Here is a 20,439-nt window from a genome sequence, read left to right on the forward strand (position 1 = left end):
TTTATAGATGAAGTATTTTAGGATTAAGCACAAAATGTGTAAAATATTACTCCTACTGATTTTGAAACTGAGTAAATAAAATTATTTAGTCAGATCACACAATATTATCACTTCCATTTAAAGAAAACCTACAGATACACAGATCATTACAAATTTTAATTCATACCATCCTCATTCAATAAATGTCGGAGATCATGAAAGGTTATGTCCTCAAAGACATACCAAGGCCAAACCTTAGAAGAGAAATTACAGTTCATCAGCAACATTGTCAAAAGTAGAAACATCAAAAAAGTTTCCAAAATCATAGCAGAAACTAAAATAGTGTATAAAAGAAAAGCAACCAAAACAACTAGTGCAGGAAACCATCTCCATATTTTACATCTTATCTTAAAGCCAGAAAATAGCCGGGTCAGCCAATATTCAGTATATTCATAAAAACAGGCTCAATCTCTCTCTCAAGGATTTTTCTTAAGAAAGAGAGGTTGATCTTCCTTACAACCCCCAGGAGTTTGAAATGTAGACTTAGTTGCCAATATAATCAAACCTACACTGGTGAATCCTACCTATGTTTCAGCAGCAAAAGATTAGAACAGATAAATCATGTTCAACATGGAAGAGTAGAAAAGTCTGACTCAATCCTACATACAACGGAATGTGGGATGGAGTAAGATTTCAAAGCTGTTTGCATTTTCTTGAGTCAACTATTACAGGACATTCAAAGAAGTGTTTATTCATAAAATGATTTTAAGACAAGACCATCAACAGAAAAAGGAATAAACTTCATGCTGGAATACCTGCAGCTACTTAAACTAGCAGTAGTGGCACCCCTAATTGCCACAGACATGGTGGCACTAGACTCGAGAGGTAAACAATCCTTTCAATTCTGCTTGGAGTGTAACAGTATTTCATCTTTTCTTAATGCATCAGACAAAAAAAAAAAAAAAAAAATGCACACAATTCCATATCACCTATCCATGCCCTCTAATAGTTTGCCTAGTCCTTCCCTGAATTTATCCAACCCACTTCCACAACACCAGATTAAAGTTTGTTCCAACAGTCAACTACCCACTGGCTGAAACCAAATTTCCACACATCTATATTAATGTCATTAATAAACAGAAAAATAGCCCAGTACTCGACTCTTGGAAACTCCACTAATAACATTAGTTCAAGAAGAGAAGTGCCCATTGATAATCACTCTTTGTCTTCTCCCACTCAATCGTTCCTTTATCCATAGAAGTAACTTGCCCTCAATGCCACACTACTCCAATTTGTACAGCAGTATCAAAAGCTTTTATGTATAGCAGTATCAAAAGCTTTTATGTATAGCAGTATCAAAATCTTTTCTGAAATCTAAATATATGATGCCAAAATTATTTTTTCATCCAGTTGCTCTGTTACTGTATCCAATCAGACTGGTCAGAAAAAATCATCCCTTAACAAATTCATGCTATAACTGCATTCCTGTCTTTTTGGCCCTGCAATACTTTAACTTGAATCCATTATTTTTTCTGGAACAAAAGCTAAGCTAACAGATGTGTAATTACCCATATCATACTCCAATCCATCCTCCCTCTGTAAACTGGGGATACATTTGCACATCTCCAGTCGGTGGAAATCTCCCCTGAATCCAAGAATGCATTCATAATTATGGTTAAAGGTTTGCTTACCTCTCTTGCTGCCTCACTTAACATAACTGTATCGATTCCATCAATCTTAGATGTCTTTTTTACATTTAGCTTCAAAAATTTCTCTTCCACTTCATCTCAGTTATCACAAAATTATTTAGCTCTCTGTCAGAATTTAATATACTTCTGGCATCCCCATCCCTAAAAAGTTCCTTCTGTGAATGTAGATGAAAAATAGCCTATTCAGTATGTCAGCAACCTGAGCAGAATCATCAACAGTTAAACCATTCGTATCTAATGGATCGATATGATTCATTTCCTTCCTTCTAGTGTTTACATATTTAAAAAAGTCTTTGCCACTTCTTTTCTTTGTTCTTTTCTATAGACTTCTTGTAATCTGTCTTGGCTTGCCTAACCTCTTTTGTGACTTGATTGCACATTAGTTTATATGTACTCTAAGCTTCTCTATCAACTAATAATTAATATGCATCCCACACATTATTCTTGTCTGCTATGTGTCTAATTGGTTCTTCTGACATCCAATTTAAGTCAAAGCCTCAAACAGCATCTCCTAGTTGCTATAAAAAGCCTAGTAGTTTCTACAATTAATTCCCTGAATGCTTCCCATTTACAATTGGTTACATCGTCAGTTGATCCCACTGCATAGAATTTTAAAAATTGTCTGAGACTGCTTTGGTCATACAGTAGAACGCCCGTCAATCCGGACTTCATGGGACCACACTCAGTCTGGATTAATCGGATGCTATCTTTAACATACCAGTTTTTTTTTTAAAGTTACTAAATAACAAAATTTTAACTGAATTGGTTTTTATATTAAATTAATAAAACAATATTTTAAAGTAAAAATTATTAAAAGTAAAAGAATATGGTAAGTAAACAAAATACTGTACAAAGCAATAAAGTTTTAACGTAGAACATTATATTACAAAAAATTAAACATAAAACAAATAACTATTTCCGAGAAGTTTACTTGAAATAGTCCTCAATGTTTTTTTGCTTTAATTTTGAAACTCGCTTTCAGGCCACACTACCTTGCAACCGCTTCAAGGTCAGAAGCTCACCAGCTGATGTGTTATCCTGTCTCTCGAAATAAATCAGCAGCTTCTCCAGCATTCTGGTTGCTTCAGTGACTTGCAGCAGTTGTTTCCTCACACACTTCATCATCAGAGTTGTCATCTTCATTAGCATGCAACGATGATGATGAGCATGCTTGCACGATGTCTTCCTCAGTGAGGATCTGATATCCTAGATCACTATCACACATTATCCATGGGACAATGTCTTCATTTGTTATGTCTGAACAACTCCCTGGACATTGAAATAACTGAACAAAATCATTATCATCCATGTCATCATCAGGATCTGAAGAAATATCCATTTCCTCCTCAGATCTTTCTATTGGAACATCTGGCCAGTTTTATTTCCAGCAGTTGAGAAGGGTAGTCTTGTCAGTTTTATTCAAAGCTGCAGCAGAAAAATAAATGACTGTCTTTATGTTGACATTTTTAAGAAGGTCCATAAAGTTTGATTTTTCTTCAAGCACCTCTTGTTGTTCTAACAGTGAGATTATCAACTTCTTTCTGTACCGTTGCTTCACAGCCTCTATAACTCCTTGATCCATAGGCTGTAATAGTGCAGTAATGTTGGGTGACAAAAATTTTACAAAGATGTTGCCAGATCTCAGTTGTTCTGCTGGGTGGGTTGGAACATTATCAATGAATAAAACTGCTTTTTCCTCCAGTCCTTGATACCTTAAATATGTTTTAACTAAGGGAACAAACAAACAAGATGGAAAACCAATCTTTAAAAAGAGCTGAGCTCATCCAAGCTAATTTTCATGACATGTACTTAGCTGGGAGGGCATTTAAGTTCACATTTTTAAGAGCACAGGGATTAGTAGATTTTCCTATGACTTTAAATTCCTGGACGCATTACTGCACAAAAGCAATGTCACTCTTTCCTTACTCGATTTATGTCCTTTAGCTGAAGAGTCAAGTTTTGAGGCAAGTGTTTTTTTGGGTAACATTTTGAAAAATAAACCAGTCTCGTCAGCATTAAAAATTTGGGATGGAACTAAATTTTCTTCACTAATAAACTTGAGAAATTGTACTTTAAATTATTCGCTTGCAACACAATCACCAGAAAGACTTTCACCTGTAATTCTGAGCTGTCGGATTCCATGATGCTCCTTCCACCTTGATAACCACCCCAACTTGCAGTAAAAGACGGGTCTCCTCCTAACTTTTCGTTAAGGCTAATTAAGTCATTTATAATTTAGTCGTTTCATTTCGTTATTTGCACCAAGTTTTTAAGCAATGGCTATTTTATAGGAGAGAAACTTCTTTAGATGAAAAAAATACACCTCACAGTAACCTCTGACAAATGTAAAGTATGGACATGAGACGATAGATTGTCTTGGACTCTGCTCAACAAGCATACTCACTCTGCATCTGTATGTTATTCTTAACAAGTGGAGCTTCCAGTGCCTTTATGTCTATTGGACAGGCTGTTTTAAAATTGGCTACTCATCACTTGAATGAGTTAATGGAGGGGACATTAGAAAGACAAAAAAAAAAAGATGGCAAAAATTAAGCCACATTGCAATGATAGACTTGCTTACATAAAATCACTGTATGAATGAAACATGATGTTGAATGCTCTAATGCTTCATAATGAACTCATCTCATCCTCTTGCACAATCTCACACAAAAAAAAGACTCCTATTGCACATAAGAAGAGGAGAACATTAACAAAATGCGTCAGTTGTTCCTGACAATGTATTTGAGGATAAAACTATCTACAACTAGCGACGGAAATTAATAACTTGCATTAAGATGCCAAATTATTTTTACTTGCACTTAATTACCTGAGCCTATCAGGATCCTCGTGGCCTCCTTTAATGTTGGGTGACAACCCAACATGTTAATGTTGGGTATTCATCAATAAAATGGGTATTTTTGTGAGTTACAACTTTATATTCATTGATTTTTTTTCATATTTATAACCAACTGATATAGCTTTAATAGCTCAAGAGATAGTTTCCAGCTACTTCTTGGGAGATAAGATACAAGACAGATAGCTGAAGATAGCTTATAGAGATGAAATAGGTAAGCAAATGTGAATTCTTTCTTTTGGGCAATTTCAATTTATTCCTTATTAATTGGAGAAAGTGAAAGGGAAACTCACCATGGGGAACAAAATTTTTAAATCATCCAAACAACTGTTATTTACATCAACATGTTCGTATACTTTCCCCTGAACGTGGAGAGAATATTCTAGACCTGATTACTACCAGAGAGAAACACAGGATTGACAGTACAAAAACTCTTAGAGAGGAGTGATCACACGTTCAAAGTTGGGCAATGAAGAAAGAGGCTGCATTTGCTGAAGGTAAAAGTTTTAATTTTAAAAAAGATACACGAGGGCAATGAGATTTTAAGGTGCTAACATGGCCCCTATTAATAGCACAGAGATTGCAACTACAGGGAAACTACGGAATACCTCTAAAAAAGTTCACAAGTCATGAATATCAATAAGAAAATATAGAACAAAGGAGAATGGCAAAATGGATGAATACAGCACTGTATTCATTTCTGTTTAATAGAACAGAAAAGAAATAGAAAAGAAAAAGAAAAATAGAACATGGGCAAATTGTTGAGTGATGAAAAGAAGTGAAGCCTACCACAAATATAAGTAGGTCTCTTTTTTAAACTTTTGTTTTGCTAGTGAGCAAAAACTTAGAACTTTCTTGCAACGTAAGGCAAATACAATAGTAATGAATAGGAGGAAAACACTAACGAAATTGTTTCTAATGTACTCTGTATTTAAGGATAAAACTTTTGTCTATAAGAACTAGTGATGTAAACCTTGCATTAAGATGTCAAATTTATTTTTACTTGCACTTAAAGGAAAAGGTATTGTACCTAATTATTACCTGAGCCCATCCAGGTCCTTATAGCCTCCTTTAACAGTGTAGTTACCAATACAACGGGTATTTTCTTGAGTTCCAAGTTTGTTTTCTTTAATTTTTTTCATATCCACACCCAACTGATATAGCCTTAATAGCTCATCTTCATTACTAAGATTGTGATCAGTACTGAGCTGATGAACTTCTGGGACACCAAAGTCATTTGTCTGGCACAAGAGAGCACGGCTATCACCTAATAGAAAAGTCCACCCATATGGATTTTAATTATTAATAAATGAAAAGTATATGTAATTAATCAGATAAAAGTAATTGTAAAATATGATAAGTTAAAACTTTTTTGCTAACAACAAATATAGATAATCTACAATGGTCTTATTCCCCAATGTTAGGTAAGAATGAAAATTAATTTAAAAAAATCCATGCCAAAAAATAAGTTTTATAAGAGAACTAGATATAAATATATAGGGGGGGGGGGTTGTGTCTATTGTGCAATACCTATTACAATTAGTCAGTTTCACCCAAGTGTATGCATGGCATCTATTGTGGTATATTTCCTATCTTGTATTCTTATGGATGTTATCTTCTTTATCAAGGTGGCAACAATTTCAATGATTTAAAGGTGCCAGTGCTAATAAATTGCAACATACAATTAGTCCTGAAGAGAAATACAGTCCAAGCTCTATATAATGACCATCTAGGGGAATGAGAAAAACAGTTGTTATATGGGAAGGAAATTATATTGATTGTTCATAAAAGCAGTTTATTAGCATAATGCAGTACGACACAATCAGCAACAAAACGAATAAAAGCTTGAATATTTAATGTAATTGTACTAATACAATATAGTATAATCTTGTTTATAATATGTACTACAGTATTAAACAAGAAAATTACGATTGTAAATTTTGCATTGATTGTACAGTGCAGTAATGTTACAATTAAATTGTAAATTTCACTATATAAGCTACATACCTAACAAGAGAATTGCTTCATACTTTAAAATAATCTGTCAAAACACACCGTTTCAATGGTAAAGCATGTTTTAAAAGAGAAATATGAAGGTGCAGTTATTGACTTTCGCAGTTAGGCTGTACATGAAAAAAAAATCAACGTACAAATTCTAATCCTTGATGAGCATCTTTCACTGAAACTTCTTGTTCAACCGCAGTAGGTTCCTTATCTTCATTACTACAAATTTCAGAAGATTCCATTATGTCTGCAATGAGTTCCTCTTCATTCATGCATATCCTGAAACATTCAATGTCCACATCCACTTCTGCATAATCTTTGAAGCTTAAGTTTTCCTGTATTAGGTGATGATGATGCACATGCTCAAATATTTCTACCCTATTACTGGATTGTTCTTCACAATTAATAGAGGAAGAAGCATGCGAAAAATTCACACATTGCATCATTCGAGGCGGTAAATCCAGCATGTTTGAAGCAGTTGCCAATAATTTTTTCATCAACTTCATCCCGTGCTAAAAAACAAATACATTGTCTGCAAGATGTCAATTTTGCACGCATTGAATTTTGCTTTCAAAACATGGCACAGTTTTGTTTAATAGCATCCTTCGGCAATTTTTCTTAAAACACTGGATTACACCTTGATCAACTAAAGAACTGACGTCTCACTTGACAGTGATTGCACATAGGTCATTTACTTGACAATGAGGGTCCAGTTATCAACAAAAAGCCAACCTTTTCTATTCTTCTCACTCATCCTGCGATCTAAGTCTCTCTTGATAGATCTGTGATGTCGTCTATGCCTTTTGGTTTGCTCGATACATAGTCAGTAATGTCTTCAATGCCTTTTGGTTTGCTCGATACATAGTCAGTAATGTCTTCAATGCCTTTTGGTTTGCTCGATACATAGTCTTACTGACTATATATGTCTTCAAACCTTTAAGGCTTCTGGGCTTTCCCAATGATTCAAAGAGGAAACTTTTCTGTGCCAGACATGTTTGCTGCTAGGAGAACGGTAATCCACTGTTTGGCCATTTTTCCACCGCTACATTTCTCACCTTTAAATGTAAGTGTTTTATCTGGTAGCAATTTAAAAGAGTCCAGTTCGCAGCATTGAAGATGTCATTGTGGTCAAAGGAATGATTTTCCTTCTATTCCTTTGTAGCGGTTGTAGTCCATGGTTGCACTTTCGCCACACACTTTTCTGAAAAATAGGCCATGACGAGTTTTAAATTTCTGGAACCACCCATCTGAACTTTTAAATTCTTCAAGATCCAGATACTTCACCTTTCGTGCTCGAATCCTACACGGTGCAGCAGATTTCTCTAAACCTTCAATATTTTAGAATGGTGAACAGAGTACTCTTAGGAATGCTGAACTGTTTGGTGATATCAGTCTTAGAATCTACAGCTTGCAAAATCCTAATTTTATCTGTGATTGGCAAAGCTATCCACTTTCTTGGAGCTATACCAATAAGCAAATACTAACTAATGAAATTAGCTTCCAGCCGATTTTCATTTCATTACTGCATTGCTAGAAAAGAGCATGGGAAATCTTTAAAAATGATTTCTCACAGTCAGGTTGCAAGCTCATGAATTATTTCAATATATTTTGAAGCATTGTCATTTTTAAATGCAAATATTGTAATAAAAAAGGAAAAATTCATATTAAGAGGTAGAAATTTATAGTCGTTATAGAGAAATCCTTTTATTTTCAAGGTTGATGAGAGATTAGATGGGACCAACCAGGTAGGATGTTATAACGTTTTGGCACATTAAAGAGAGGGTCGCTGTAAAGAGCTTTGACTGTATAATATGGTACAGAGGCACATAAGCAGTAAATCCATAAGTTTTCTTGCATGTGTTCTGGGATTTTCGCAGTGAACACCAAGGAGGTGAGGTGGGTACCAGCAAATTAAAGAAAAGGTGAAGTTTTCACTTGTTCTTTAATTCACTGTTGAATTTTCAAATTTTTACCTATGAAGATGAGTGTCATTCAAGTATCTGTAAAGGCTTTTAGCCAGAAAGGCTAAAAGTCTTTACAAATACTTGAAGGGGTGAAATAGTGGGAAGTTCTGTTGCAAAGGGAGTTTTATTGGGTGGCCCTGATTTCAAGTTCATGCAAATATGAATAACATAAAAGTGAATACCAAGGTTGTTAGTGCTGATACAGTGGCAGCAGAGACATTTCCAAAATTTCTAGCTAATGTGCCATATTTTCTGGACTATAAGATTCACTGGACCATAAGATGCACCCAGGGTTTAGAAGGTGAATTTTGGAAAAATTATTTTCCATACAAAAACACAACATAAATTCCCAAGCTTGTCTAAACAAAGTGTCAGTGTGGATTAAATTTATTCATCATAGAATCGAAAAACCAACTACTGTCATTAGCAAATGTTATCTTTCTTCAAAGAGTGCAATACCTTCAGGTGCCAACAAAGGAATTACCGATTCCATATTTATTAAAAGACTTCACGTATTTTAATCGTTATAAAACACTTACGTATTTTACGATTAAAATACGTAATAAAAAATAATATCATAATTTTTTATATTTTTTATTATTATTATATTATATTTTATTATAATATAATAAAAAATACGTATTTTTTACCAATAAAATACGTATTTTATTATGACAATTACGTAATAAAATATTGCTAATGCTTTTGCTTCTGTCGTAAGCAAACTTGTTTTTTGTTTGGTTTTCTATCCAAACAGATGACAGCCGTTCCATCTCTTCCAATTCTTTGTGTTTTAATCTAATGGATTTTAATTACACTTTGAGTTGTTCCTGCTATGAAAGTTGTTTCTATTTTCTCTGCATTCTTTGTAATTCTCGGCATTGCCTCATTTAGGTCTGTAGCACGTGCAATATCACGTGGTCTTTCATTTCGCTCAAAGTGTTTCACAATTTCATATTTTTTCTCCATCGACAGAGGCAGACTGGCCATAAGCCTTACCGGGGAAACCCTGGTGGGCCGGAGGCCGGTGTGATTTTGGCCATAAACCATAGTATGAGGCCACTATAAATTTTCTCCCGGGTAAGAATTTTTGACCCAGTCCGCCTCTGTTTATCGATATTGCTTTTCTTTTTCTCTCTGAATCTGCAGTGTCTTTACCAGGTTGCTTCCTTTTCACACCTTTTAATAAAGAATTTTACTAATTTTTAGGGAATAAAGCACAATTACAAAACGAGGGGGCACGTTGATACACATAAACAAAGCTGCGCGTGTGTAGCAACTGAATAAACAACACTGTAAAGGCAGAGATACACTATTAACACCTCACATTTCTAGGGGTTACTACCATAAAACAATAAAAACAATTTACAGTTGCGTTTCTGCTAGTGGAATCTGTTGGAGTGATTCTGCGTTCGACTGCCATTTCTTGTAAACACCAAGGCGAATTGTGCATAAGCGAATTTGGTTCGTGTTATTTAAGATATCGTTCCCCTATTTATAAATCGTGTAGTGTAAACAGTGTAAACACGTGTTATATGAGGACTGACTGTATACAGTCTGATCTCAAAAAAAAAAAAAAAAAAAAAAAATAGATAAAAATAAAAATGCATACATAGTATACCTTCAGATTGTAAGACACATCATAATTTTAGGAAATATTATCTGGTAAAAAGTCCGTCTTATGATCTGAAAAATACAGCAATTAAGGAGGCTGGTTATTTGATGGATCAAGTATTTAGTGTTGATGAAATTTATTTTTGAAAAGAATGCCTCAAAACCTGGATGACAAAATCCAAAAACCTGGGTTACAGTTTCCATATCTGAGGCATATTTTGGACTACATTCATCAGTCAGATGAAGAATTTTGCTAGACCAAACGAATCCCCTTCAAAATCCTGCTGATTCTTGACATGCACCTAATGAATTGCATCACAACATCAAAGTTGTGTTTCTATTATCAAACAATCAAAGTTTAAGAATTCTATTGAAGAGAGTGAAGAATGATCCTCATAGTTGGGCAATATTGCATGATTTCATGGAAATGCCAATGGGTTAAAAGTTTGGTTTTTTGAGTCCACTATGGCAGTGGGCCACATCCGGCCCCCGAAGCAATTTTACACAGCCCTTGAATACATTTCAATTATGTATTTGTTGTAAATACGGTGCTTATAGTTTTAGAGACATAGAGATATGGGCTGAGCTTATGTGCGCGACTGCTATTGAAGGAAAAAGAGATAGAATGAATAGGTTGGGGCTTTGTTTTTGTCACTGTATGCTTGTATGCCAGGCCACGTGACTGGGGTAAGGTGGGAGAACTTCCCACGTCGGTACAATCAGTAAATTTAGTTTGCCAGCTGACAGTTGGTGGTGCTTCAGTATTCTGGTTTCCGAGTTTTCTGTTGAGTTGGTACTTCTGATATACATTTTCCTTGAGTCAGTCACTAGTTGGTTAGCTGGATGCACAGCTGCGCAGTTCATATTGCTATATAAAACCTGTTTATTTGTGCTTGTTGTTAGATCTACAATGTAGATCTAACGATAAACGATAGGTATTGATATAATGTAGATTCTACATTGAATATGTACGCAATAAAATTGTGTGTTTTATTTGTAATAAGGGAATATCAGTTCCAAAAGAATAGAATTTACGTCAACATTACGAAATGAATCATAAAAAAAATTTGAAATGGTGGAAGGCAAATTGAGGGAAGAAAAGTTACAGTTTCTGAAATCTGGCTTACAACGACAACAATTTTTTTTTTTTACTGAAGCAAATAAATCCAGTGAAGCAACAGTTCACGCAAGTTTTGCTCTCGCGCACATCATTGCAAAACGATCAAAACCATTTACTGATGGCGAATTCCTTAAAGATTGTTTGATTAAGTCTGCTGAACTTCTTTGTCCTGACAAACAACAATTATTTAAAAATATTAGTTTGTCAGCCAACACGGTAGCGGAACGTATTAACGAAATCGCTAGTGATTTACAATGTCAGTTAAAAGAAAAAAGTATAGATTTTGTAGCATTCTCAATAGCAGTTGATGAGAGTACTGACATCACAGATAAAAGAAAAAAGTATAGATTTTGCAGCATTCTCAATAGCAGTTGATGAGAGTACTGACATCACAGATATAGCACAACTTGCCGTTTTCGTACGAGGTGTTACTGATGAATTTGAAGTAATTGAGGAATTATTGGAAATAATTCCTATGAAAGGAAAAACTGGTACACAGGATATTTTTTCTGAAATAAAGACTATAATAGATAAATATAAATTAAGTTGGGATAAAATGGTTGGATTTGCAAGTGATGGTGCAGCTGCTACGGTTGGTAAAAAAAATGCGGTAAAATTAAGAAATATAGAGAAAGAAGAAAAATTTCAGAATAATTTTTGCACTATACATTGCATTATTCATCAAGAAGCACTTTGTGCCAAAAGTTTGTAGTTGGATAATGTTCTGGAAACAGTAACTAAAACAGTAAACTTTATCCGTGGACGAGCTCTGAATCATCGAGAATTTGTTGCATTGCTTGAAGAAATTGAAAGTGAGTGCAGAGAAATGATTTATTATAACGAGGTGAGGTGATTAAGTCGAGGAGCTGTATTAAAACGGTTTTTTTTGATTTAATAAATGAAATCAAAATTTTCATGACACAAAAAAATAAAACCATCGACGAGCTACATAATGATACATGGATAACAGATTTAGCATTTCTTGTTGACTTAACCGGTCATTTAAATATTCTCAATAAAGAGCTGCAAGGAAAGAATAAACTTATCACTGACATGTATGCTTGTATTAAAGCTTTTAAAGTTAAATTGCAATTATGGGAAACACAACTGGAATCAAAAAATTTCGTACATTTCCTACATCTTAAATCCTGCCCTATTATTTCAAATGAAAAATCTCAAGAATATGCAAGAAAAATAGCATTATTACAACAAGAATTTGATGAAAGATTTAAAGATTTTAATGATTTGGAGTCCGATTTTACATTATTTTCATTACCATTAAAAATGAACGTGAATAACACACCAGAAAATCTACAAATGGAGCTAATTAATTTACAGTGTGATATAAATCTTATTCAAAGATTTGAAGATATAGATTTGATTAACTTTTATTTGTACTTGTCAAAAGATATATACCCTCAGTTACGAATTTTTGCAATAAGAATAATCGCTTTTTTTGGAACAGTTTTTTTCGCAGTTGAAAATTAATATGTCTAAGAAAAGAGTCCAAGGCAGCTTTCATAATTATGGCTAAAGATTTGCTTACTTCCTTTAATATAACTGGATAGATTCCATCCACCCCAGGTGCCTTTCTTATGGTCAATTTCAACAATTTCTCCTGCACTTTGCTCTCAGTTATTACAAAATCATTTAGCTCCTTGCCAGAGTTTGATAAGCTTCTGGTCTCCACTTTCCTACAGACCTCCTCATGTGTGAATGTAGATGCAAAATACTCATTCAAGTTTGTCAGCTACCTCGCCAAGTTCACAACAATTGAACTATTGATGTCAAGTGGACCAATCTGATACATCCCCTTCCAGAGTTTACAAAAGTAAAGAACTCTTTATTGTTTTTCTTTGCATTGATTGCCAAAGATTTCTCGTAATCTGCCGTTGCTTGCTTAATGCCTTTTGTGACTTGATTACAGACTATCTTATATCTACCATAGGCATCTGTGTCTCCTGATAATTTATATGCATCCCATTCATTTTTCTTCCCTGCTACGAATCTCAATAGGTTATCTGACATCTATTTAGGTCTAAACCATGTACAGTATTTCTTAGTTGGTATGAAAAGCCTAATAGCTTCCAAGATTAATTCCTTGAATGCTTTACATTTAGTATTTGCTGTTGGTAACATTATTGTATAGAATTACACAACTGTGTAATTCTATACAGTTGGTCCCACTGTATAGAATTTAAAAACTCTGAGACCATTGCAGTCAACCGTTACGAAAGCAAAAACCCTTCCTCTTACCCCTGATGATAGTTACATCTTTAAGTAAATCCTACATCAGTACACTTTGATCACTGCCACCCAGTGGTTCCTTTATCTACAGATTCTTAATGCATGAAGAATCACTGCTGATAATCAGATCACTAGTATTACTCTCTCTGGTTGTCTCTCGAACAGGCTGCTGTAGAAAACAATCATCCAATAAATCCACAAAAAGTCTTGCTGGTGTGTGAGTCACCAACCCACAAGTTCCAATCTATATCTGGGAAGTTAAAATCCCCCATTATAAGACAATCTGATATACTGGCTCACTCTATTTCCCTGTACAGTTGTTAATTGACTCATTAGAGTCATAAGGTCTATAACACACTCCTACTCTCAACTTGGTTTTCCCAGTGCTTGTGTTACACCTGGCGCCTCCGTAGCCAGGTGGGAAGGAGCAGCAGTGCGCAGCACACGCTTCTTGATTAGCCCGGGGTTCGAGCCCGTCACCACCAAATACGGAGGATGCGGAAAGGTCAGGGACTGACCACCGCATATCCCGGAGCAATATGGCCTTAGTTGCTAATGCTCCTAAAAACCAAACAACAACAACAGCTTGTGTTACACCAAACCAACTCAACACTGCACTGTTCACCCATGTCAACTGGATGCACTTTAGATTTTGTGTGTTTCTTAACTAACAGCATCACCCCCTCCATCCCTTCTGCCCTGTCTATCCTTGCCGTACATATTGTTCTCCCCAAATTCCAATTCTGCTCTGCTTATATCCGTGTGGCACCACATCTCTGATATCCGAACAATATCCCTTTCGATGTCTTTACCAGCACTTAAAATTCACTAAATTTATTTACTATACCTTAGCATTGGTATACATGCAAGTATAAATACACCTATTCTTACTCTTAGCTACCCTAATACAACCCATGATTGACTTGTTCCATGATGACTCTCAGCAGCCCTTGAAATCCCTACGTCACAGGCTGCTGCCCATTCCAACAGAAACAGTGCAAGAATCATTTTCACCTCTGCCTGTGGCTGCCGTTTGTCTATTAGTCTGTGAATCCCCCAAGCTAGCAGTTTCCTGGCCCACCTAACACTGTCTCGATAGCATCAGCAAATATTCTTGCACCCTTTCTAGTTAAGTGTATCCCTTTCCTGTAGAAACAATCTCTCCTGTTAACAACATTTTATAAGATACATATTGCTATAATTATGTAAAGCATAGTTAAAACAATACACAAGACATGCATAGTACATTACACAACAATAGTGAAGTAAGTAATGCTGTTGCATAATCTGGGAATAGTGTAGCATTATTATTACCTCTTAGTTTCATGTGGTATTTTTAAATTAAATTTAGACTAAAATCACACCTCAGGCTGGAGCAGCAAAGTAGAAAGTCCAAAGTAGCAGGAATAATTTGGCTTGGGAGAGGAAGTGCAGAAAGAGTATGAGAAGAGTAGTAAGTACAAAGTCAGTATTCTGATGGGCCTGTGCCCTCGCACAGGCCCATCAGAATACTGAGAATACCAACCTTGTTCAGAATACTGAACAAGGCTGGTACCCTCGTAGGATTTCAAATGAGGGATCCATCAAGCACTCAGCTGCCCAGCTCAATGCTAGAACTATACTCATGAGACAACACAATGATATCCTCAATGGCAGAGAGCACTGGTCCCACAGAAAGCAGCTATTGCTGGGAAATGTTAAATATAGTGTAAGAAGGATAGGTGGAATAGGACCAGGGGCAAAAGTTTATGTTGTAGAGCAGTGGTCTTGTAAGACACAAAAGGTGATATTGAGATATGATGATTTATTTATCATAGGCAATGTTGAGGAAAAAGTTTGAGTTAATAATATTTGAAAGTGTCTACAATTCTGCCAGAAATGAAAACAGGGAGTACATGAAAAGAGTCATGTCAATTAATTTGGTCATAGAGAGACTGTGCAAGGCACAATGGGGTAGAATTTCTCCGCATGATTTTTGCTTGTTAATAGGAGAGACTGTTTATAAGGGATGGGATATACTTAAATAGAAGGAGTGCCAAAAATATTTACTGATGCTATCAAGACTGTGTTAGGTGGGTTTGAAAACTTCTAGCTTGGGGGTAATATACAGATTAATAGCAGCCACAAGCAGAGGTCAAAATGTAACACAGCTTGTGCCAATATATAGGCCTAACAGATTCCAGGTACTAACACAAGCAAATACATAGGCTGTGTTAGGGTTACTAAAAGCAAAAACAAGTGCACATCTACTTCTTGGATGGTATTAGTGGAGTCCCTCATGGGTCAGTGCCGGGCCCTTACAATTTTTGATATTTATTAAGGCATATCAAGCTTACTGTTTAAGGTTGCCAGTGTGGTTAATGGCAGGAATAGAGGCATACTGCTGCAATGAGACTTAGAAAAATTAGGCAGATGAACTGACAAGTGGCAGTTAGGGCTTAATATTGGTAAATTCAAGGTACTGTGTATAGACAGCTGTAACCCCAGAATAACATACCAAACCTATTGGTATAATTATGTTTATTTCCAAATTGGAAATATGTACATAATGGAGTCAAACAATTCATGGTATTTTCTGATCACTTCTTCAGTAACTGCAAAGACAGTAACTAAGGATTATTATTATGGAATTTTTTTAAAGCTTTTACATTTGAATTAAAATTTTTAGTAAATTAAAACTTGATTAATTCAAAGAATTTCGTTTTAAGGTTAATTTTATATAAGTAAAAGAAAAAAAAAAAAAGGGGTAAAGTGCAGCCATTATCAACCCACTGCAGGATGGAAGCCTCCTCAACAATTCATGTTGAGGGAAATGGACCATAATCTGCCATGCTGGTCCAGTGCGGGTTGGCAGATCAACCGTATTCAGTAGTCAGGGGCTTGAACCCAGGTCTATTCAAAGAACGTGTGCTACTGCACTCTTTGTATGTGCGCACGCACACAGTGGTTTGCTTAATTTCGTTGCCCAGGTGGGTTGATGGACAAGAGTCTAAAGGATTATCTTAATAGTCTTGATATCAGGGCTTACTTGTGCCCTGAAGGTAACATTAATGTTACGTCAGGTATGGGCTTAGTGGATAATGGGGGGAAATTAATACACACTTAATGATATGTGATAAAAAAAAAATAGTTTTAAATTAAAATAGAATAAGACAAAAATAAATAAACTGAATTACATAAACTAAATAATACTGTTAGAAAACTTTACCAGCTAAGGTCTTCCATTTTTAGGGTGGTTGATAAGGACTAACCTAGGTCATAGTGTATTCCTTAGATGGAGGAAACTGTGGGGTTAATCTTTAATATACAGCATACATTTCAACTGGTCATGCCAGGGCGAGCTAGTAGGAGGAGCTACTCCTACCCATTGCTACTGATTAGCTACAGGCCGGCAATATCAGGTTAGTGTGTTTTTTTTACCCAGTGTTCAAGATAATCTTTAGTGTATGGTACCCTTTTAGGTTAGTGCATTTATTCTGTTTTTCACAAATCCCTCCCGAATAGCATCTTAACATAGCCTGACCTTTTTTTTTGACTAGCCAAAAATGAAAGTCTAGTAGTAATAATAATAAAAAAATAAAAAAAAAGGTCTGGTTATGTTATGCCACTGTTTGGGAGGGATTCAAGTGAAAAATAGAATAAGCACACTAACCTAAAGGGGTTCTGTAGTCTTTAGATAAACAGAACCTCACTGGGTTAGTGTGTTTATTCCATAATCCCTTAAACCATTTTTTCCTAGTCAAAAAAAGGTCAAGTTCTGTTATGCCACTATTTGGAGGTGGATTGAAGCAAAAAATGGAATAAATACACTAACTTAAAGGAGTACTGTATACTAAAGATTACAAAATCCCTTTAGGTTAGTGTTGATTCCATTTCTTGCTTGAATCCCTTCCAAACAGTGGCAACCTGGCCTCTTTTTTTTTTTTTTTTTTAACTAGACTTTCACATTTTGCCTGGTAACCTGGATAATTTAAGAAAACTAAGCAAAAAATGGAATAAACAGCTCAATGTCACTGGCCTATACATCACATTCTTGGCAGCTTCAATTGGTTGAAAAATGGCATTCATTCTAATGAAAACTAGTGACAATTAGTAGTCTATCAAAGCAACGGGTAGGAGAAGCTACACTTGCTGATCATGCATCACACCACACCTCAGCACTACCAATCAAAGTGCACACCATAATTCTCCTCTCGCTGGCCTTTTTTTTTTTATTTTAAGTGTGTTAGTTGTCTGATGACACCAGGGGTTCCCCCCATCTCCACATTGTGTACTCTGTTTATATGACACAGAATTCTGTGTCATACAAACTGTCGCTGGCCTGTACTTCACATTTCTGGCAGCTTCAATTGGTTGAAAAGTGGCATTCACTCTAATACAAACTAGCAGTAATTAGTAGCTTATCAAATCAATGGGTGGGAGAAGCTACGCTTGTCACTCACTGCATCATGCCATGCCTTCATACTACCAATCAAAGTGTATACCACATTCTAAAGTTTAACCAACTGTGGATATTCGTATAAACTCATATTGAAAACAATAAAGAGCACAAGAGAAAAATTCTCCAACAATAATCCCGACAAAGATAAACAATTCATGACCATCCCCTACATACCATGGCTCAAATAGTTAAAAAAACATAACATTTTTATCGGATATACAAAACCACAACAATAAAATACATATTAAAAAACCCCATCTCAACCTTCTCCCTCTCCAAGACCCACACTACCAAAAATCCTATATGCCAGCTACAATGTAGAGATTGCCCTAAAGCTTACAGATAGGCCAAAGAAAGAGAAAACTCAGAGTAAAAGAACACAACATTGAAAAAAAGGCAGGTAACAAATTCAGACCCAGCTTTCAATATATGGACAGAGGACAACAAATGAGCATTTTCCGAAACATCAGTACTGCTCACAGACAGATACCATAACCATAGACTGTACAAAGAAACCTTTTTAACAGGAGCCACAGATAACATTAGCATTACTAGACACATGATGCAAGAAAGTAAGCTTTTACAGCATAGGTCAAAAAAAAAAAAAAAACCCTTCCCATTTCACTGATCCATTTGTTCCAAATGTTTGTCTAGTTCTGGCTTGAATTTATTTATGCTATCAACTTCCACAACAACAGATGGAAGTTTGTTCCAGCAATCAACCACCCGCTGGCTAAAGGCAAACTTCCACACATCTATTCTACTACTGTCTTTCCTCAGTTTGAATCTATGCCCCCCTCAGGTTTGTAATCTGAGCAAGAGGAAAAATCAAATCAGCATTAAGTCTGCTCAATCCATTCAAGGCCTTATATACCTCAATCAGATTGCCTCGCAGGTGCCTAGTCTCCATCAACCATCCAACCAAGGAATACACTACAACCTAATTCCTACAAGCCACCCAGAAACAGATCTTAGCTGGTAAAGTTTTCTGATAATATTTATTTTAAATAATTTAGTTTATTTATTTAATAGTCTTATTCTATTTTAATTAAAAACAAATTTTTTTATCGCATGTCCATAAATGTGTATTAAAATCCTACATTATCCACTAAGCCAATACTAGCAGTAATGTTACCCTCAGGGCACAAAATAAACCCTGATATTGAGACTATAAAGATAATCCCTTGGACTGTTGTCAACCAAAGAACCTGGCAACAAGAGATTAAGTTAACCACGGTGTGTGTGTGTGTGTGTGTGTGTGTGTGTGTGTGTGTGTGTGTGTGTGTGTGTGTGTGTGTGTGCGTGTGCGCGTGCGCGTGCGCACTTTCATCCATAAACAAATCAACAATTTCTTGTGACCGAAGTGGCCTTTTGTGATGGTGATATTGCTAAGCTGGTAAGGGTTTTACATATTAGTGTAAAATTGACCTTAAAACAAAATTTATCGAATTACAAAAGTTTGATTTATAGAAAAGAAGTGATAAAAAAAAGCTATGAAATGTGTACATATTTCCAATTCAAAAACAAAATAATTATATAAACGTAAGTTTGAATGTTTTATTATCTTCAGTCAACACAGTTTACCTACACACCATGCCACTCACGCAATACCTTAAATAATATACCAGTTGGGTAGTAACCACATTGAAAGTGGTGGGCAATAAAGAGACCTAAGGGTAATTATACAGTCAGACATGAAGTTCTCTGAGCAGTGCAGACACTGCTGTTAGGCCAGCTCACGTCTTTCTGTTAATGATACACAGGAATTTTGCCAGCAGGGACAAGGAGGTGATTGTCCCATTTATACGGCAATAGTTAGACTGCATCTTGAGAATTACATACAGGTCTGGAATCCTTATTTTAGGAATGATGTAGATACAAAGGGTACTAGGAAAGTTTTGCAATACAGCTTTGTTTATTTAATTTTTTCAAAGTAATTTCCTCTACATTCAATACACCTCTCCATCCTCCGAAACCAATCTTTAAACCAGTTCTGCCAAGTTTCACTAGGGAGTAAAGCACACTCGTTGTCCCAAGCCCGTAGAAGGTCCTCATCACTGGAAAACCGCCTCCCTTTTAGCTTCATTTTCACATGCGGGAACAGTGCAAAGTCGCAGGGAGCAAGGTCTGGACTGTAGGGAGGGTGCTCGAGAAGTTTCAGTCCTGTCGTGGTCAAATATTCGGTGCAGGCTTTGGTGCGGTGAGCTGGAGCATTATCGTGATGGAGGTACCAGGTGTCCATTCTTGACTTTGGCCGCAGGTTCTTCATAGATCCAATGACTTTAGGCAGGCATTGTTCAGTATACCACTTAGCTGTGACTGTCTTCTGCGTGTCCAAAACGACATGTTCCAAAATTCCACTCGATTTGAAAAATACAGCTATCATTTTCTTCTTTACAGATCGGGATTTTCTGACAATTACGGGTGTGTCGTCATCATCATCAAAGACCCAAACTTTGTTTTGAGCCTTGGTCGGCAGATCGTAATAGTACAGCCAAGTCTCGTCA

General features: G+C 35.8%; 1 protein-coding gene across 1 annotated transcript in view; it reads right to left on the minus strand.

Moving 5' to 3' along the window:
• The window catches only part of LOC150076368 (TGF-beta-activated kinase 1 and MAP3K7-binding protein 1-like), a 154,648-nt gene that overhangs the window by 53,221 nt on the left and 80,988 nt on the right, over positions 1-20,439 (minus strand). Inside the window, exon 5 of the mRNA XM_090387335.1 lies at positions 5,584-5,809. Coding sequence (XP_090243461.1) covers positions 5,584-5,809 — 226 coding nt within the window. The remainder of the gene's footprint in view (positions 1-5,583; positions 5,810-20,439) is intronic.

The sequence above is a fragment of the Mastigoproctus giganteus genome, chromosome 13, assembly GCF_048544385.1.
Source record: "Mastigoproctus giganteus isolate SK-2022 chromosome 13, ASM4854438v1, whole genome shotgun sequence".
NCBI classification, from domain to species: Eukaryota; Metazoa; Arthropoda; class Arachnida; order Uropygi; family Thelyphonidae; genus Mastigoproctus; species Mastigoproctus giganteus.